This window comes from Aethalodelphis obliquidens, unplaced genomic scaffold (genome assembly GCF_003676395.1).
Source record: "Aethalodelphis obliquidens isolate GAN/ISIS:26980383/991018 unplaced genomic scaffold, ASM367639v1 scaffold9, whole genome shotgun sequence".
NCBI classification, from domain to species: domain Eukaryota; kingdom Metazoa; phylum Chordata; class Mammalia; order Artiodactyla; family Delphinidae; genus Aethalodelphis; species Aethalodelphis obliquidens.
In genome coordinates this window covers 20,209,078-20,230,879 of record NW_020837953.1, presented here as the reverse complement: position 1 = coordinate 20,230,879, position 21,802 = coordinate 20,209,078, and the positions used below count along the sequence as shown (strand labels likewise).

General features: G+C 39.8%; 1 protein-coding gene across 1 annotated transcript in view; it reads left to right on the top strand.

The window, feature by feature from the left end:
* LOC113621429 (uncharacterized) overlaps positions 1-21,802 on the top strand; it is a 36,804-nt gene that overhangs the window by 12,897 nt on the left and 2,105 nt on the right. The window contains exons 6-10 of the mRNA XM_027108275.1: positions 9,135-9,316; positions 11,138-11,357; positions 12,719-12,804; positions 18,502-18,628; positions 18,960-19,058. Coding sequence (XP_026964076.1) covers positions 9,135-9,316; positions 11,138-11,357; positions 12,719-12,804; positions 18,502-18,628; positions 18,960-19,058 — 714 coding nt within the window. The remainder of the gene's footprint in view (positions 1-9,134; positions 9,317-11,137; positions 11,358-12,718; positions 12,805-18,501; positions 18,629-18,959; positions 19,059-21,802) is intronic.

Genomic DNA, 21,802 nt, shown 5'->3' with positions numbered 1-21,802 from the left:
GCTATAGAGTATGTAAAATGATTAATACTGACAATGGACTGTCATTTAATGTCAGATTTGTATGTTTGTTTATATCTATGCCAAAAATCTTATTTCCTTACCAATTCCTTTGGTATTTTGTTGCAAAAAAATTTTTTTTAAATCACAATTATGATGCTATTGTGGAAACCTAGGAATTATTTATGGAGATATTTATGCAGACTTTAGTTCATAATGATGCTTTTTTGTTCATCCACAAGTGCTTTGAGATGTATCTCTAAAAGATAACCGCCACTCTGTTAAGACTTAACTGCAATGCCATTATTACACATAAGAAAATTAAGCCATAATTCCTTAATACATATTGATGTTTTTTTGAAGATAGATATATTAAGATTGGTGGCTGCCATTTTAATTGTTTTTGACTTTCCATTTGCCAAATGTACAGTATTAGATTCAAAAATGTGCTTTCTGCTGAGTGGGAGGGTCTTTGAGATAGCCCCAGAAAAACACATCTAGAGACCCACCAAAGAGGACCAGGGAGAAAGTGACCACGGGCCAAACTGAGGCAGGGAAGTATGAGAGAAGAAGTGGAGGAGTTGATTCATAGTACTTCACTGTATTTATAAATACTGCATCCTTCCAAACATAGTTGAAGATTGGTCAAGTTCAACTTCTTACTCTTAAATGGAAGAACAAACAATTCAACTGCCTGAGCATTGTGTGAACTATCAAAAGTAAAGCTGTTAATCCAGAATATATACCATTATCTCTAGATATTTTCTATTAGTATATTTACTTTAAAAAAAACAAAAAACAACTGGCTTCTAACTCTTAGGTCCTGTATGACTTTGATGGGCAGAGGACAGAGTGAGAATGCTCACTGTTCCTTATATATGTTTGTCCATGTTTCTATGGTCTTAGATTTCCCAAGAATTTGGGTTTCTCTGATTGCTTCTTTTAGTGAAAGGCATGACAATCAATTTTCTCTGCCTCAGTGAGTCCCTGCCTCAGTGATCTCATATAATGTCTTATAGCTTAAAATACTATCTCTGTTTAATTGCCAAATTCACGTCCCCAGCCTAGACCTTTCTTCTGAACTCCAACCTCTTCCTGCCATTGAGCCTTTGCACTAGCTGTTCCTTCAGACATCCTACCCTTCCCTTCTCATCTTTGCTCAATGTTGCCTTTTCACTAAAGCCTGTTCTGAACATGCTACTTAATACTGCAACCTGTCCCTTACCCCCTAACTTCAATATTCCCAACCCCCCCTTAATTTGTTCTATTCTTTCTTTGTCCATATCACATATCACCTAACATATTAGATAATTTACATATTTACTATGCTTATTATTTACTATTGTCTCCCCTTACTAATATGTAAGCTCCATGAGAGCAGGGATCTGTTTTGTTTGCCAGTGTATCATAAGTGCCTAGAATAGTGCCTGGCACACAGTAGGGACTCAAGAAATATTTGTTGAATTGCTTTGATTTGAACTGAATTGAATTACGTATCTATGATGACAGTAGAGAAAGGCAGTTCCTATACTGTCTCACCTAGATTTTATAGGTGAGGAAACCTTTCCATTTCCTTTTTTTTTCTTTGCAAATGGATCAGAATTTATAAGCCTCTAAGAATGGTGAATAATAACTGACATACTTTTAAGATAGAAGCGTATTTTTAAGTTAATTTGTTTAAAATGCAGTTAAGTAGGGCTGATTAACTACATGACTTTATCTTTGTTTTTGTAAAAGAGTTTACATTACCACCTTCCTTCATCCCAAAGGAGACTAGAGTTTATTCTCTGGAGAAGGACAATTTGCTCTGGAATCAGAGACACCAGACACAGAAGAGACAGGGGTAAGAAACAGGGCTGAAATGGAGACTGAATGGTGGCATGTGCAGCCCCTCTCCCGGGGGAAGCCAGGCTCCACCCCTTCAACAGCCCCCCACTCCAGTTTAACTCATCCCTTCATATATAATTTATTTGTATGACTATTGTTAGTCTTGGTATCACTGAAAAGGTTGTTTCCTATATTTTGAGTTTATGTTTTTACATCTGATGCAATTGAGGATCTAAATGCTTCTGCTTTCCAAATTTCTAGTCAATTATCCAAATACCCCTCATTGTTTGTCACCCTCTTTCAACTGATTGTGCCAAACACACTCTGTACATCTACAGAGATGACCTTATTTAAATGGCATCATTCCTATGAAATGGATACTATTATTTTCCCCCATTTTATAAATGAAGACACTGAAGATCTGAGGGGATAAATGATATGCCCAAGGTTGCACAGCTAAGCAGTTGAAATGCTGGATGGGTTAAACTGCTGGGACAGGAGCTGGGCTGTGTGTGACATTCACGTGTCTTTTAATTTCTCTGATGAGACATTTTGGTTTTTTTTTTTTTTGTTTTTTTTTTTTGGTTTTGCGGTACACGGGCCTCTCACTGTTGTGGCCCTTCCCGCCGCGGAGCACAGGCTCAACGGCCATGGCCCACGGGCCCAGCCGCTCCGCGGCACGCGGGATCCTCCCGGACCGGGACACGAACCCGTGTCCCCTGCATTGGCAGGCGGACTCTCAACCACTGCGCCACCAGGGAAGCCCCTTCTGATGAGACATTTTAATGAAAATATATGTAGTTGATTTCAAAACACAGGTAAGTTTCCTCTATTTACCTTCATTTTTCTAAAAGTTTCTTTTCAAAATATGTATGTTGAAGCCCTAACACCCAATGTGATTGTATTTGGAGAAGGGCTTTTGGAAGGTAATTAGGGTTAGATGAGGTCATGAGAGTGACCTTCATGATGGAATTAGTGCCCTTAAAAGAAGAGACACCAGAGAACAAACTCCCTTTCCCTCTCCCGCCGTTACTAACGGTCTGTTACTAACGGACCCTTAGTCTGTTCCGGTTGCTATAAGAAAAATATCATAGACTGGGTGGCTTATAAATAGCACAAATTTATTGCTCACAATTTTGGAGGCTGAAAGTCCAAGATCAGGATAGCAGCATGGTCAGGTTCTGGTGAAAGCCCTCTTCTGGGTTGCAGACTACCGACTTCTCCCTGTGTTCTCACATGGTGGAAGGAGGTAGGGAGCCCAGTGGGCTCTTTTTTAAGGTCACTAATCTCATTCATGAGGGTTCCACCCCCCTGACCTAAGTGCCTCCCAATGCCCCACCTCTTAACTACTGTCAATTGGGTATTTTGGATTTCAATATATGAATTTGGAGGGGACACATTCAGATCACTGCGCACCCAAATTCATGTTTCTGACCCCAAACAGCACTTCAGACTCTTAATTCCAAGTGCATAATTGACTCTTGGATGTGTATTAGGCATCTCAAATTTAACAAGTCTGTTTCTGAACCTGCTCCGTTTCCAGTATTTCCTGTCTCAGTAAATGGGAGCATCCAATTGCCCAATCAGAATGATCTTGACTCCTCAATCCCTCAGAAAATTCTGTTGGCTCTATCTTCAAAATATATCTTTTCTCATCACCACCACTGCTGCCACTTAATTTAGTTCACTATTTTCTTTCACAGTGGGTTATTGCACACTTGCATCCCCTACAGTTTATTCTCCAGATAGTACCCATATGACTTATGTTCTCACTATGATTTGCCTTAAGCAATACAGCATTTCTTGCTGGTCCATGCATATGCCCATCCCTGCTCCCACCTCAGGGCCTTCGCCTTCTCTAAGATGCTCTTTCTCCAGATATAAATGTGGCTCATTTCCTGACTTCTTTCAGGTCTCTGGTCAAATAGCATCTCATCAGAGGGATCTTCCTGAGTTACCCTGTATAAAATAGCTCCCCACTTATAGCTATTCTCTTTTGGGTTGATTATATATTATCACTTCTTTCCCCCTCTTTACTAGGTTTGAATTTAGATATTCTACTTCTGTTCTTTTAGTGGTTACCCTGAATGTTACAACATGCTTTTTTTTTTAATTTTTAAACTAAGTTTTATTGGAGAATAGTTGCGTTACAATGTTGTGTTAGCTTCTACTGCACAGCAAAATGAATCAGCCATTCATATACATATATCCCCTCCCTTTTGGATTTCCCTCCCATTTAGGACACCACAGTGCATTAAGTAGAGTTCCCTGTGCTATACAGTAGGTTCCCCTCAGTTGTCTATTTTATACATAGTGTCAATAGTGTATATGTGTCAATCCCAATCTCCCAATTCCTCCCACCCCACCCCTTTCCCCCTTGGTATCCATACATTTGTTCTTTACGTCTGTGTGTCTATTTCTGCTTTGCAACATGCATTTTTTAGAAACTTTATTAAATTATGATACTCATACAGAAAAGTGCATATATAGAGATAAATATCTTAATGAGTTTTCAAAATGTTAAACACATCTGTGTAACCAGCTCATAGGTTAAGAACAAATTATAGCCATCCAGAAGCAGTGCTCCCTTCCAGTCACTATCCTCTAAAAGGTAACTTCTAACACCATAGGTTAATTTCACCTGTTTTTGTACTTTATTTAAATAAAATTACATGTATTCTTTTGTATCTGGCTTCTTTTGCTCAATACTATATTTGTGAGATTCATCAATATTGTTGTGTGTAGTTCTAGTCTCTATTTTCATTGCTGTGTGTACTCTATTGTATGATATAGCAATATTTATTTGCTCAGTCCACTGCTGATAGGCATTGGGTGGTTTCCAGTTTGGGATTAATATAAAGAATGTTCTATGAACATTCTAGTATATGTCTTTTGGTAAATACATGTATCCATTTCTGTTGGTTATATAACAAAGGATAGGATTGCTAGATCATATTGTTCAGCTTCAGTAAATGCTACTACCAAATGCTTTTCTGAAATAGTTGTACCAATTTATACCCTCACCAAAAATACCTGAAATCTCTGGTCCTTGATTTTAATCTGGGTTAACTTATTAATTTTGTCCTTTATGTTTAGCACTTTTATTCCATGTAATTAATCTATGGCCAGTTCAAGGTTGTAAAAATACTCTCCTACTTTCTTCTAAAAAATTTTGTTTTATCTATCACATTTAGATTTGAAATTCATCAGGACTGATTTTTGTTTATGTTGTAAAGTAGAGGTCAATATAAAGGTCCAACTGACCCATCACCAACTTATTTAAAAGACCTTCTTTTCCTCCACCCTTTTTCTAAATCAGGTGATGGTCTATATGTAGGTCTGAATTTGGACTCTTGTTCCTTTGTCAGTTTATCTATTCTTGCACCAATACCTACCTCATTGTCTTAATTACTGATACTATAACTTTATAATAGGTTTTCATATTCAGTAATATAAGTCTACTGGCTAACAATATACATTTTCTACTTATCAGAATGTATGTTAATGAATACCTCTACTCTTGTCTACAATAGTCCTTAGAGCACTTTAACTATAACACTTTAACTTAGAATACTTTAACTCAATTCACCCTCTTCCCAATCTCTATGCCGTTGTTTTTGGATATTAAATCTTTTTCTTTAAACATCTTTACTGGAGTATAATTGCCTTACAATGGTGTGTTAGTTTCTGCTTTATAACAAAGTGAATCAGCTATACATATACATATATCCCTGTATCTCCAAATCTATTTTTTTAACCTCACAAATTATTAAGATTTTTACTCTACATCATTAATGCTCCTTTATAGTCACATATTTTTTTCTTTGTTCCTTTTTACATTTTTGTCCTTTTGTCTGGAATCATTTTCTTTCTGCCTAAAGTTCAGCCTTGAAAATTTTCTTTAATGTAGTCTGTTGGTGGCAAACTCTCTCATTTTTTTGGTCTGAAAATGTCTTTATTTCTCCTTTATTCTTGAAAGATTTTTTTAAAATTCTGCATTGAATTCTGTGTTGTCAATTATTTCCTCACAACACACTGAAGATTTCATCCCACTGTCTTCTGGCTTCCATTATCACAGATGATAAGTTAGCTGTCACAATGCTGCTTGTGCCAATTATCAAAATTTGCCACTGTATTAATTAGGAATATCTGCATAATAAGTAACTCCAAAACTTAATGGCTTAAAAAAATAAACATTTTTTAATCTCACATTTTTTAATGAGTCAGTAATTCAGAGGCTGCTTAGTTGGGAGATTCTGGCTCAGAATTCAGTCAATATGAAGTTGCAGTAAGATGTCAGCTGAGATTGGAGTCATCCGAAGTCTTGGTTGGGGCTAAAGGATACACTTCCAAGATAGCTAACTCAAATGGCTGGCAAGTTCCTCAGAGCAAGCAATCAAAGAGTGTGCAAAGCAGAAGTGGCAATCTGAAATCACATACTGTCACTTCCACCACATTCCACTCTTTTTTTTTTTTTTGCCACTCTGCATGGCATGTGGGATCTTAGTTCCAAGACCAGGGATCTAACCCACGCCCCCTGCAGTGGAAGCATGGAATCTTAATCACTGGACTGCCAGGGAATCCCACATTTTATTCTTTAGAAGTTAGTCTGACTCACATTCAAGGGGAGAGGGAGGAAGGAATGGGCATATTTTAAAACTACCACAGACACTTTTAAGATTTTCTCTTTGTCTTTAGTTTTTTTCAGTTTCACTATGATGTGTCTAGGTGTAGATTTCTCTTTATTTAACTCATTAGAGAGTTATTTGGCTTCTTAAATCTGTGATCTGTTTGCTTTCACAGGTATTAAAAAATATTTAGCCATTATCTCTTCAAATACTGTCTCTGTCTCTCCTCTTAAACTTATGCTAGATCTTTTCACTGTAACATCTATGTCTCTTATTCTCTCTTCTATATATTTCATCCTTTTGTTTCTTAATGCTTCATTCTAGATAATCTCTTCTGACCTACCTTCCATTTCATTTATTCTCTATTCATCTATGTCTAATCTGCCATTATATGCATTCAATGAATTCTTAATTTTGTTACTGTATTTCTTTGTCATAGAGTTTCTATTTAGTTTTTTAAAAATATGTTATATCACTTTTTATAGTTTCCAGGTATCTGCCAAAACTGTCTGAGTTATCTTTTATTTCTTTAAACAAAGAAAACATAAATTGTTTTATACTTTGCATCTGGTAATTCCAAAAGCAGTTGTCTTTGTAGGTCTATTTCTGTTGTTTGTGTTTCTGCTGAAATACTCACTAGGAGTCTAGTTTCCCTGTGTACCGGCTTATCTTTAACTCTGTACTCACCATTTCTACAAAAACTTACATGTAGGAACAAGCTAAGGCCTATAATTATAATGCTTTCCTCCAGAGAGGATTTGTATTTGTTTTTGCCAGGCATCTGATAGCATCTCAGTTAGAGCCCACCTTAAACCAAAATCAAGACTTGGACAGGCAATTTGACACTAGCCTGTAAATTCCCCTGAAGCTGTTCCACTTCCAATTCATTCTTCTCCTGAGTGTATAGCCCTTTGGGGTCCCAGTTATTATACAGAGGGTCTTCTGTTTCACTCCCCACACACTGTATTTTATTTATTTTTTCTTCTCTGAAGTGAAAAATTATAATTTTCCAGTTAGGTAAATACCCTCAGCAAAGGCATCTTCCAAGTCATATCATGTCCCTGGATCCTGGCTTTCCAGCTTTTGGTCTGGCAATTCCCTAATATCATGCCATCTCTTAGACAGCTTGCTATGGGCTGAATAGCATCCCCCTAAAATTCAAATGTTGGAATCCTAACCCCCAGTACTTCAGAATGTGACTGTATTTAATCACATATTCAAGTGTTTAAGCTTGGTCATTTTAAAGAGGTGATTAATTTAGAATGAGGCATTGGGGTATACTCTAATCCAATCCAATCTTCATATGAGGAGATTTTAAGAAGTGTCCTTATAAAAAGAAGAAGAAAATTGGACACATAGAGAGACACTAGGGGCATGAAAGCACACAGAGGAAAGACCATGTGAGGTCATAGGGAGAAGGGAGCCATTTGTAAGCCAAGCAGAATGGCCTCAGGAGAAACCAGTCCTGCTGAGACCTGGATCCTGGGCTTCTGGCCTTCAAAACTGTGAGAAAATAAATTTCTGTTATTTAAGCCACCTAGTCTGTGGTATTTTGTTGTAGCAGCCCTAGCAAATTAATACATTCCTTTAAGAACTTCACATACTCTGCATGTATTCCAGAGTTTTATTTTTTAATTTGTCATTTCCTGAGGTGGGTTGATATAAAGACGCTAGCCCACTGTTACCAGAAAGAGGAACTCCAGTCATTGCCTATCGCCCTCTCCACACGCTGCCTCCTTTTTCTTCATAGCCCTTACCATCACTTGGGGGATTATCTCTTTATTTTTCTATTTATCGTGGGCTGAAGAAAAGTGCACAACCTAAAAGTTGCATGTTAAGTTTCATTTGGGGAACTTGCTGAGGACTATAGCCTGGGAGACAGCCTCTCAGATAGCTCTGAGGAACTGCTTTGAAGAGGTAAGGGAGGAGCCAGGATACATAGGATTTTTTGCTGAAGAAAGACATGTAGTCAAACATAAAAAGATTACTGTTAATCTACGGACATCTCAAAAAATCTTAATGATTTTAGTGCTTTCCTATCTATGGGAAGATGCAAGAGTCTGGGCTCATTGAAATTATTCCTTAGATACGCATCTTAACTATCTAGGGCCAGTATCCAGAGTGCAGAGTGTTTCCTGTTTGTCCCCATCCTGAATTCCCCTTAGTGGAGGGCTGCAGTGGCTGATGGCTTGATGGCAGGCAATTCGTTGTTTACTGGAATGGCAGGCAATATTCCCTTTCTACATTATTATTATCTATTTAATTTTGCCAGAATTAAGATCCAAGAAAGCAGGGACTGCGTTTTGATAACTGGTATCTCCCCAGAGCCTGTAACAATGTGTGGCAGATCTAGGCACTCAGAAGATAGTTGAATAAATGAACGAATGAACGACAGAGAAAGGGCTTCCCCACCAGAAGAGCTGGGCGGGCCACCTAGTCTCTTGGGACCACAGTCAGGAAACGCAGGCGGTCCGCCTGGGTGGCCGCTGACCAGGGTCTGGCAGCCCTGGGGACACGCGTGCCGTGGGGGAGTCCGGCTTAGTCCGGGTTCCGGGTTTTCCGGAGCGCCTGCCTCCCTGAAGAGGGCGGGGCCCTCGCGGCTCCCCGTGGGCGGAGCGGGCGGCCAGGCGTGCTGAGCCGCCGGAAGAAGGGCGGGCGCCGGGGTTTGTGGCTGCACCGCAGCATCTGGGGCCGCACCCCGAACCCGCCAGGGCCCGGGCGAGAGCGACCGGGACACGGGCAAAGGCCACGGCGCGCCGGGAGGGTGGAGGCGCCGGGACACCCGGGCTGCGGCCCAGGAGGCTGGGCGCCGGTGGGCCTGGCTGCTGCCACCGGGCCGGCATCAAAGCAGCGGCCGGCGAGCTGTATCCTCGCTCGGGTCTGCGGGAAGCCGGTTCTGGGCACCCCTCGCATTGTGGCCCCCAAAGCCCCGCTCCCGGGGGTGCGGCCGGGAAAGGATACCTTGGAGGGGCGGTGGGTTCAGTTGGTGCCGCAGCACCCGCCCTAGGCCGTCTCTTGGGAATTTGGAAAAGATTCCCCGGTCCCGTCCGGAGGCCGATAGTCCTCTGAGCTTCCGAAGGAAGCCTGCGTGAACGTTGGGCGTTTTTAAAAGAATCATTGTGTTGGGTGGGGATGTGGTCTGTCTATAAAAGGCCGGGAAAGAACAAAATCCGTCACCCACGGCCCTTCTCTAAAGAGACACCCTCTGGAGCTGAAAGCCTCAAGAACGGGCTCTCTCACGCCCCCATCTCTCGTCCTGCCAGCGTCCAAGGCCGGTCTGGTGAGTAGGAAGCTAAGCTGCCTGTGTCTGCAAGTCTCTAAGTCCGAGGGAGGCACGTCTGGGAGCAGTGAGAAGGGGCATCTCGAAATGAAGCTTCTCTGTTTTTAACCATTTCATAAGATTCGAAAGTTTCCTCACTTTGGTAACAAGCCATTTTACTTTCTATTTAATCAGGGTTAGGATATTTTCCACATGCTCCTAGCCATAGGATGCTGTTCCTTTCTCTGCAGCAGTCACAGCTGAAAACAAGAAGAAGCCTGCCGCACAAACTCCAAAAAGTTAGGCCAGCTCCCTTTCCAGGGAGCTAGGACTAGGACTGTTCTTGGGGCCGGGATACACTGGACCTGGTCGCTGTGGAGGCACATGTCCAGATGCCAGGGGTTTCGATGAGATGATGAATTTGGGCTGTTTCCAAATTTTCCTGCTACAAACAGTTATGCAATAGTCCTCATTATATTCAAAGTACTATATTTCCTCCGTTTGAAGACATACCCCTCTCCCCCAGTTGAACATTTCTGAAAGCAGGTTGTATCTTAACCCAGAGGTTAAAAGGACATGCCAGCTTCTGGGCATCCACGTGGGTGGTGCTGTGTCTGTCACTACTTGCCCGTGTGAAAACAGCTATGTGATTATTCCATCAGTTGAGATACTTGAAGTTTAAATTCAGATCTGTAATTGTTTTTAAAAAATAATTTTAAAAGGTAATGCTATGATTGCAACATTAAAGCAAAAGGTTTCTAATAATGTCTATGAAGGCACTGTATTCCCAACATTGTTACAGCCCTATGAAGTACATTTATTATCTGCATTTTCTAGATGATGAGACTGAAGCTCAGGGAATTGAAGTGTCTTAGAGCTTTGAAGTGCAAGTGTCAGGATTCTAACCCAGGCTGTCTGGTTTCTCAACTTGCCCTCTTAACTCCCACGTCTGTATCCAGGCAGAAGATGCATGCAGCTTACAAGGAAGGAAGTCAAGGCAGGGACTGTGTATGTTTGTGTATCCTTGGTGTTTGTGTGTCACTGGCTGTTTATGAAAGTGTGTATAGAACTGGAAATTAAAGCCGCATCCAAAGCACCGATTATACTTACTTCCACACTGATGCCACATCTTTGTTTTCGGATCTTTTGCAGTTTTAAATATATTTCCACAAGTTCTGGAGTTCTAGCTGTATGATCAGTTTTCTGGGTCCCTCCTCTCCTGCCTTTTGCTCCTCTAGAAGAATATGAAGAGGCATGTACTCAGACCTACTCAACCGGCCGCCTCCCAAGCAGGCAGTACTTAATTTCAGAAAGGAGTCACTTTTTCAGGGCTGTTAAAGCCACATTAGCCTCTAGGAGCCCCCAGGTTCTGGTGCCGCAGGGACCAAAGTCCTCAGGCCAAAGTCCTGAGGGCAGGAGATTGTGATCAGAGGAGGACCATACAACTGTGAGGCGTCTCAGCAGAGGCTCTGGCAGTGTCCTCCCCAGAAGTGGACAAGGCCAGTCGGGTGGCATCATCATGCTACAGCAGCTCCTGATTACCCTGCCCACTGAGGCCAGCACCTGGGTGAAGTTGCACCATCCACAGAAGGCCAAGGAAGGGGCGCCCCTGTGGGAGGACGTGACCAAGATGTTTGAAGAAGAAGGTGAGAGAGGCTGATGGAGGGAGGGGATGGAGGTAGAGGAAGGGGTCTCAGTTTGCTTGCAGAAGGATAGGTACACACATCATTGAGGTGTCTCTAGGGGAGAAAATTGGAGGAAAAGAGGTCCTTGGGGCTCATGCTTATGGCTTAGGGGAAAGGGATAGCTGTGAGAGAAAATGTTGGGCTCTGGACACTGGATCTTTGCAACACGTGTGCCATGCTGCTCCCATCTCGTGTCCTCGAATGAACAGGACAGGAAGACAGAATTCAGGGTGTTCCCCACCAGCGGCTCCCAAGTGTGTAAGTGTGACTCACAGACATTGGGGTCAAAGGTTTCTACTTTCTTAAGCCCTCCAGTGGTTTTCCTTCACAAGTTTCAGTCATTTTAACCCCAAACCAATATTTTTTTCTTTCTTTTCATCTCCTGCCAGGAAGAAGGAATGACATGCTTAGTTACTCTCATTTTACCTTGAAATATATGAGTTCAGTGGGAAACATAACCAAGATTACACAGTATTTGGTGGTTGGGTCAGAATAGATGGGTGGACAGAGGAATTTGTATGTCTCATGTGGTCTCTTAGTTCATACCTATAACACTTCAAATCCAGCTTGTATTTGTTATATTCTAACTCTGTCAGGCAGGGGACTTTGCTAAGCATCTTGATGGATGGAAAAATGAATAATGATCTCTAATGCTAATTATTAATTGATGGAGATAGACACATACTCAGATCAAAAGAATACAAAGTAGCCTAAATACATTCTATGGTAAAATTCTTTTGGAAGACAAGAGACAGGAAACATTCTTCTGATTGTACTTATCAGAGAAAATTTCACAAAGCAGGTAGCATTGAATCGGGCCTTAAAAGATGTCTAAGCTTTTTTTACGGAAGAATTGAGGAAAAGATACAAAAGTGGGTACCTTGAAGAGTGGTTCAGAGAATGGAGACTGTTCTAGTCTAACTAAGGGTTAAGAATGTGGTCAGTGTATGTGTCCCACAGATAAAGGATGGTGGTTAGAGGAAACTAATGCTGGGGAAATGTGCTTCAGGCAGATTATAGAGTGCCTTGAAGTCCATGGGAGGTGTTTGTATTTTTCTTTCTTGTCGGGAACCTTTGAACAAAGGAGTGGCCTGGTATGTCTGTGCTTTTGTACCAGCACTGGCCATTGGAAAGCGTTAATGCGCAAAGCAATGCCCTGCAGATCCTCCTCATTAAGGAGGCTCCAGTCTGCTCTTGAGTTGCTCTGAATGTCCCTCTGTGAATGTTTTGAGAAAGGGGCCATATTCAGCAGATCTACAGGCAGTTTTTCTATTTGGGGGGTTTGGGGAGATGCAAACTTTCTGGCTCTTTTCCTTCCTCAGCTCTGCTGTCTCAGGATGCTGATGAGACCCAGGGAGAAAGTTTAAAGGATGAAGTGACTCCCGGGACCCGGACAACAGACTCCCAAGTGGGTTGAAGTTTCCTGTCACTTTCTTGACATGCTTTTTGGTTTTTAAGATTATAACTTGCCCTTTTCTGGGGAGTTGGGGTATATTGAGGCTAACGAATTTCACCCAGGGAACTCAGTGCAAGTTAGTCTTTTACAGAAAACTGGGCCGCAGTGGCAGCAGTTTCCTTACTCATAGAAAACGCTTGTTTCTAACCAACGTCTAGATCTAACGTTGTGCGAATTTTTGTAGAGAAAGCAAAATGAGTGATATAAATTCTAGCCCCTAAAAACTTGGGACCTAAGATAAACCTCAATTTTTAAAAATTTATTTATTTATTTATTTTTGGCTGCATTGGGTCTTTGTTGCTGCATGTGGGCTTTCTCTAGTTGGGGCGAGCGGGGGCTACTCTTCATTGCGTGTGCGGGCTTCTCATTGCGGTGGCTTCTCTTGTTGCGGAGCACGGGCTTTAGGCACGTGGGCTTCAGTAGTTGTGGCTTGTGGGCTCAGCAGTTGTGGCTCGTGGGCTCTAGAGCGCAGGCTCAGTAGTTGTGGTGCACAGGCTTAGTTGCTCCGTGACATGTGAGATCTTTCCGAACCAGGGATGGAACCCATGTCCCCTGCATTGGCAAGCGGATTCTTAACCACTGCGCCACCAGGGAAGTCTGATAAACCTCAATTTTTATGAGTATTTCATACTCAAAAACAAACTTAGTGAGAATAAAGTTTTGACCTTTTTAGTGAGGTACATCTATCACTTCATGAGGTGGCCCTTAGAATAGTGTCTGGAGCAGAGGTCAAACTGCAAGCAAAGACGTGAGAAGAGAAGAAATGGTCAGGCCACAGAGCATACACATTAGACAGGCTGGGCGGTTACAACAGGGTGTGGAAACTGTGTCCTTACCACCTGGTAGAAGCATAGGTGAAACAGAAGGAAAACTGTAGAATAAACGAGAAAGGAAGACTGTTAAAGAGGAGATGTTATTCGAGGACAGAAGAGTTTTAGGTGAGAACTTGGGTTCTGAAATTAGATGGTACAGGATTTGAACTCATCTCCTGTATTTACTTGCTCGGTGATTTTTTTTAGCTGTTTACAATCCCAGTTTCCTCTGTTAATTCAGATGCGAACATCTTTTAGGATTGAAATGTATTCCAGGGTTATTTCTGGTAATATGGAAGAAGTAAGAATATTCTAATTATTTGAAGAGGTATCTTATATCTACATTCCACTTATCTGGAATTCTTACCACCTGACTGACATTTGTCAAAAACTGGTGGGATTCTTAGCACTGGGATAAGATTAAATTTCTTAAAATTGAGTTGTAATTTACATATAGGAAAATACACTTAAGGGAGTACATAGTTCTATTTTGACATATGTATATACCATGTAACCAAATCAAGATATAGAGCATTTCCACCATCTCAGAATGTTCCCTTGTGCCCCTTTCCAATTAAAACTCTGTTTTACCCCCAGTAGAGAGTACATGGGATCTCTGCATTATTTCTTACAACTGCATGTAAATCTACAATTAAAATTATATAATAAATCTGTAATCTCAAAATAAAAAGTTTACTTTAAAAAAGAATCTAAAAAAAAAAAGAATTTATATGCTGCAGTGGTTAGGTATAGTGCTCTACAAATGTCAGTTAGGTTAAGTTGGTTGACAGGTTGTTCAAATCTATATCCTTGATGAATTTTTGTCTACTTGTTCCGTCATTTACTGAGAGGAGTGTTAAAATCTCTAATTATTATAGTTTCATCTATATCTCCCTTTAGTTCTGTCAACTCTGCTTTATTTATTTTGAATTCTGTTATCAGGTGCATAAACACATAGGATTGTTGTCTTCTTGATGGACTGACCATTTATCATTACGAAATGTCTCTTCTTTATGCCTCATAATATTCTTTTTCCTAAGCCCACTTTGTCTGATTTAACATAGCTCCTCCAGTGTTTTTAGTTATTGTTGGTATAGGATAGCTTTTTCTCATTCTTTTACTTTCTTTTTTAAAATTTATTTATTTATTTATTTTTGGCTGCATTGGGTCTTTGTTGCTGCGCCTGGGCTTTCTCTAGTTGTGGCGAGTGGGGGCTACTCTTCATTGTGGTGCGTGGGCTTCTCATTGTGGTGGCTTCTCTTGTTGTGGAGCACGGGCTCTAGGCACATGGGCTTCAGTAGTTGTGGCATGCGGGCTCAGTAGTTGTGGTTCGTGGGCTCTAGAGTGCAGGCTCAGTAGTTGTGGCACACGGGCTTAGTTGCTCCGTGGCATGTGGGATCTTCCTGGACCAGGGAATCAAACCCGTGTCCCCTGCATTGGCAGGCAGATTCTTAACCACTGTGCCACCAGGGAAGTCCCTCATTCTTTTACTTTTAACTTATTTGTGCCTTTATATTTAAAGTGTGACCTTCTAAAATATAGCTGGGTTGTGCTTGCTTAGGACATTTACAGTTACATAATCATTGATGTGGTGGGATTTAAGTGTATATTCTTGTTCTTTGTTTGCTGTTTGTCAAATCTATTCTTTTGTTTATTTGTTCCTCTCCTGCCTTCTTTTGGATTGTGCAGTTTATTTAGTATTCTATTTTATGTCCTCTAATGACTTTTTTAGCTGTTTCATTTGTTTTTAGTGGTTGCTCTAGCTATTACAATATGCCTTTTTCACATGTCACAGTTGAATTATTACTATACTGTTTCACATATAATTTGAAAGCCTTATTTTCCCATTTACTCTTCCCATTCTTTGTGTATTGTCATCATGCTTTTCACTTTACATCTTATACACCCCATAATACATTGTTCTTATTTTTGCTTTTAACAGTAAATTGTCTTATAAGAAATTAAGAAAAGGAAAAAAAAACGAGCCTTTCATCTTTGCACACATTTACCAATTCAAGCACTTTTCATTCCTTCCTTTAGTTCCAAGTTTTTTTTTTGAACTTTTGAATTTTATTTTATTTATTTTTTATACAGCAGGTTCTTATTAGTTGTCTATTTTATACATATCAGTGTATATATGTCAATCAGTATCTCCCAATTCATCCCACCACCAAGTTCCAAGTTTCTAACTGACATTATTTCCCTTCAGCCTAAAGAATGTCATTTAGCATTTCCTGTAGTGGGGGTGTTCTGATGATGAATTCTCACAGCTTTGGTGATCTAAAAATGTCTTTATATGGTCTTCCTATTTGAGAATCTTTTACTGAATATAGAATTCTAGGGTGACTGTTTTTTCTTTTAAGCACTTTAAAGATGTTCCATGATTTTGTGGCTTGTATTGTTTCAGATGAGAAGTCAGCTAATTCTTATTCTTTCCCCAGATGTGACATGTCTTTCTGTTTGTTCCTTTGTTTTACACCAACTTTTCTTTTTTTTTTTGTTCCTCCTTTCCTACCTTTTTTTCACTACTTTTATGTTCTTCCCTTTTATCTTTGCTCTTCATCAGTTTTAATGATGTGCATAGACATGATATTCTCTGAATTTTTCCCCCCCATGGAGGGTTTGCTGGCTTTTGGATTTGTGGGTTGAATTTTTATTCAAATTTGGAAATTTTTCAGCCTTTATTTCTTCAAATATTTTTTTCTGCTCATTCTCTCTTCTCCTTCTTAGATTCTAATTACATGTATATTAGACTGCTTGATATTATCCCAGGTTTTTTTTGGTTTTTTGTTTTTCTTTTTCTCTCTTGGTGCTTCCATTTGAATACTATCTGTTGACCTGTGTTAAGTTTCACTGATTTTGTCTTCATCAGGGTCCATCTGTTATTAAGCCCATCCAGTGGATTTTTCAGATATTGTATTTTTCACTTGTAGAATTGTCTTATAGTTCTTTTTTAGCATTTCTCTCTCCTCAATTAACCCCACGTTTTCACCTATTCTATCCATATTTTATTGTAAATTCTTCAACATATATTTTATTTTTAAAATAAATTTATTTATTTATTTTTGGCTGCGTTGGGTCTTCATTGCTGTGTGCAGGCTTTCTCTAGTTGCGGGAAGTGGAGGCTACTCTTCCTTGCGGTGTGCAGGCTTCTCGTTGTGGTGGCTTCTCTTGTTGTGGAGCACGGGCTCTAGGGCGCGCAGGTTTCAGTAGTTATGGTTCACGGGCTTAGTTGCTCTGCAGCATGTGGGATCTTCCTGGACTAGGGCTCGAACACGTGTCCCCTGAATTGGCAGGCAGGTTCTTAACCACTGTGCCACCAGGGAAGCCCTCTTCAACATATATTTTAATAATTTATTTAAACTTCTTTTCTGCTAATTCTAATGACTTGGTTACCTAGGTGTTTGCTTCTTATGTTTTTATTTTCTTGATTATCGGTCAGATATTCCTCCTTCTTTGTATGTCTAATAATTTTTTATTGTAGTTCAGATATTATGTATAAAAGAATGGTGGAGGATGAAATATGCATAGATAGGTCCATTTCTCCATCAGCCTGGAAGGACGTTGGTGTTGAGGTGAATAACTACCATGGTTTCCAGTTCTTTGACAAAACCTCAGATGCATGGCCTCCTGTGGCCAAGCATCTGCTATTTCATACTGTTAGAGCATTCATTGTATCCCTGGAGGTTGCAGCTTTCTACAGGATTGCTTTGGCTGAAGCAAGAAAGAAGGCATATGCAGATTTCTACAGAAATTGTGGTTCCATGAAAAATTTTGAGGCAATGAGGAAGGCTGCTATCTTTCAGAGTGCAAAGTGATTTTAGAATGTAAAGAATTTCTTTGGGTTGAGTTGCATGAAGTTTGTCACTGACCTGTGTTCCTGAACTATGAAACATGAATATCTGGTCTAAGGAATAATTTCTCTTGTTAAATAAACAATTAACAAATAAAGGTATATATGGATAAATAGATACATAGATATAGTCTGTTTATTTCTTTTGTTTGTTCCATTTATTTACAGAAGATTCTAAGCCTTTTCCTCTGACTGGTGGTTAAGGTGAGGGACTGATTATTCACATTTTTCCTAGAGCTGTGGCTGAGCTCTGGCTGAGATACACTTTAATTCGATTGAGTTCACTTCTGATTAACCCAACTACCAGTGCCCCATGCCACCACTGCTGAGGGGCTGATCCTTTTTACCTCTTCAGTATTTGAGCTAGGGAGGGGTTAGACCACAGTCCCAGACAGTTTTGTTCATCTTGCATTAAACTCCAGCAGGGCCCCAGAATTTCAACTCAGCAGGGATGCACTGGTCTTTGTGACAATAAGTGCTAAAAGCCTCTCTTCCCTCCCCCAGCCCCTCTGATCTCATCTCCTTGCATTCCCCTTCACTAGCCCACCTCCAGCAATGCTGGCTACTCTCCTGTGCCTCAGACAAGCCAAGGACACTCTCACCTCAGGTCCTTTGTCCCCATCTGGAAGGCTCTCCCCTCAGATTTCCACATGGCTTTTCCTCACTGAGCTCATGTCTCTGTTCAAATATCACCCTTTTAGGAAGGCCTTCCCCAGCCACCCTACGTGAAAGATCCTCCCCATCCACACTGTGGCTCTCCCTGTTCCCCTTATCCTGCTTAATTTTTTTCTAAGACATATATGACCATCTGTCCTTCTGTACGTTTAATTACTTAAGGTAGTCTCCGAGAATCACCAAACAGATCCAGAGGAGGCTCCCAGTAAAACTAGTTTAGAATCTCTCAGAATTTAGAATACTGTAAGAACATCTTGGATCTTGATGGAGGTGGTCTCAGACTGAAAAGGATTATATTTGATATTCTAGGAACTGTTGACCTTCAAGGACATATCTGTGGACTTCACCCAGGAGGAGTGGGGGCAGCTGGCCCCTGCTCACCGGAATCTGTACCGGGAGGTGATGCTGGAGAACTATGGGAACCTGGTCTCAGTGGGTAAGCATGGGTTACACATACGTCCAGAAACCTACCCATTACAGGACAGTTACTATTCCTAAATTATTAAATGCTGTAGATTCCCTGGAGCCTGGCCTTGGGTTCTGTGTTGGAGATAGACGTCTCATTCCTTTGAAAATCAAGCCAGAACATACCTGAATCTCCTCCCTTGGGGGAATGGTTTTACTTTGTAGAGTGAGAACAGAAAAAAATGCTGTGGTGCCCCTTTCTGTTTTCAGAGACCCTAAATACCAGAGGATTGGAACTACATTCCAGGGATGGTTCTTAGACCTCAGAATAAATATTCATACCCTTTTTTTCACTCCATAAGTAGGATGTCAACTTTCCAAACCTAGTGTGATTTCCCAGTTGGAGAAAGGAGAAGCGCCATGGATAACAGAGAAAGAAGGCCCAGGAGATCCCAGTTCAGGTGAGATCAAGGCAGATGGTGCCTTTCGATATGTAGGCCAGAGTGCCCAGCATCTTCCCAGGCTGCGGGAAGGCTGAGAGGATGGACAGGCATGCACCGAACCCGATTTTACCCCTCCCTTTGCACCCCTTTCTTTCACCTAACCTTGCAAAAGTCTCTGAAGTTGGAGGGAAAAGAAGTCTTCTCTTCATTAAGGTTAAACTTGATTTTCCTTCTTTCTTCAGTATCCTGAAGTCTGCCACTCGAAAGCTCCCTTCCCTAAGCAGTCAGATGTACGTGGTCTCTCCTCAAAGAAAACAGGTCTCTTTTCAGGACTCTCACTGCATTCTACAAATCTTTAATCTTCTCTCTTGAATTCTATTTCTACTTTTCACCAATTTTTCAGCTTACAATCCTAGCTTTGATTCTCACTCTCCCTTTAACTCAAGTATCTTTATTTATTGTAATAACTAGTTTATGGAAAGTCCTGCAAGAGAAATTACCACAGGATTCCTTCTCATCAAATCCAATGGTTTTTAACAATCTCCTTAAACTTTGCTTTTATTATGAAATATTTTAGATATTCAGAAAGGCATAGAGAACATTATAATAAATTTCTATGTAACTTCCACCTAGATTAAGAAATAAAACAGAGTTTAAGCCCCGCTATTCCCCTCCTACCTTTTGAAACAACCAACTCTTCTGAGTTTAAATATTTTCATTTGTATATGTATCTTCATACTTGTATTGCATGTGTATATCCCCCAAGCAATATATAATGCTGTTTTGCATGTTCTTATTCTTTAAATAAATGGTATATATACTTTTCCACTTGCTTTTCTCATTCAACACCGTTGATATTTATCCATATTGTTCTGGTTCATTCATTTCTGTTGAATTAATAAAGCACAGTTTATCCATTTTCCTGTTGATAGACATTTGTACTGTTTCTGAATTTGGGGATTACAAAGATACTGGAGTAAAACTTTGTGTAAAACTTCTCGTGTTTCTCTGAGATATTTGATAGAAGCAGACTTGTTGGGTCACCTTCATTTTGCTAGGTTTTACAGAATTGTTCTTCAAACTAGTTGCACCAATTAGTACTCCTATCAGCAGGTTTTGAGAGGTTCCAGAACTCAGCATCTTTGTCAACACTTGGCATTGTCAAAGTTTCACATTTTTATAAATTCAGTGGGTGAATATCTTGTTGGTTTTTTTCATTTTCCTGATTACTAGTAAGAGGGAGCATATTTTTCATGTTTATTGGTCATCTATCCAGGATTCCTTTTCTGTAAATTACTTGTTTATATCCTTTGTGAATTTTTATATTATCTTTTTTCCTTATTGATTTATAGAAAAAATATATTATTTTATATCTTTAAGATTTTGATTTTCATACTTAGGTTAAATCTGAATTTATTTTTATAAATTATTGATTTATAGAAAAAATATATTATTTTATATCTTTAAGATTTAAAGATTAAGATTTAAATTTATTTTTATAAATTATTGATTTATAGAAAAAATATATTATTTTATATCTTTAAGATTTTGATTTTCATACTTAGGTTAAATCTGAATTTATTTTTATAAATCTGAATTTAATTTATAGTATGAGGTGAAGCTCTAGTTTAACTTATTACATGTGGATAATCAGTCCAAGAACCAATTATTGAATAGTTAATGCCACTCTGTCACCTGCCAAGTTTCTAATGCCAGGCTGTCTTAATTACTATACTTAATAGTGAGACTTAATATCTTGTTCTTCAAAATTGTCCTGGCTATTGTTAGCCCCTTGCTTTTCCATATGAATTATATAATGAGTGCATCAATTACACACACACACACACACACACACACACACACACACACAAATACTCTGGTGGTATTTTGATTGGAATAGAATTGAATTTATAGATCAATTTGGGAGGGAATTGATATTATGATATTGAGTCCTACTGTCCAGGAGTGTGGTATATTGCTCCACTTACTGATATTTCCTAATTTTTTTAAATAAAGTATTTTCCCTCATAAAAGTCTTGTACACATTGAACATCTTTTGTCAGATTCGTCCTGAAGAACTTATATTTTATTGCTATTTCATTTTATTTTTTTGGCCACCCTGCACAGCTGGTGGGATCTTAGTTCCCCAACCAGGGATTGAACCCGGGCCCTTGGCAGTGAGAGCACGGAGTCCTAACCACTGGACCACCAGGGAATTCCCTGCTATTTTAAATGGTATAACTTTTTTCAATTATGTTTTCTTTTTTTTGCTAGTGTGTAATAACATAACCGGTTTTGATCTTCTAGCCAGCCACCTTGTTTCACTCTGTTATTAATTCCAATAATTTGTACATTCTCCTGGGTTTTCTCTTTTTCAACTTATAATAAGGAAAATAATAATAATAGCTACCATGAATGTTCTTTCCCTGCCTCTGGATGAAATCTCAGAGAGGTCCCATAGGTGGTCCAATCCCTTTAAATAATAACAGTCTGTCTTTTAGTGAAATATGTAATTCAGTATAATAATAAAAACTCCCAACTTCAAAGTTATATCTTCTCTCCTCCCCTAGCTTGGACCTGCTTCAGCTTGGATACCGAATTGGGAAGGGGTCATAGATGGCCTGTTCTCTCTTCCCCTATCTTCTTCTTCTCATCTTCCTTCTCCCTAATCCAGGACCAGAATCAGGGGCCTGCAGAACATAGACTTTATTTTTGCATCTATTCATTTAGAATTTGGAATTTAGAAGTACAAATGATCCTTC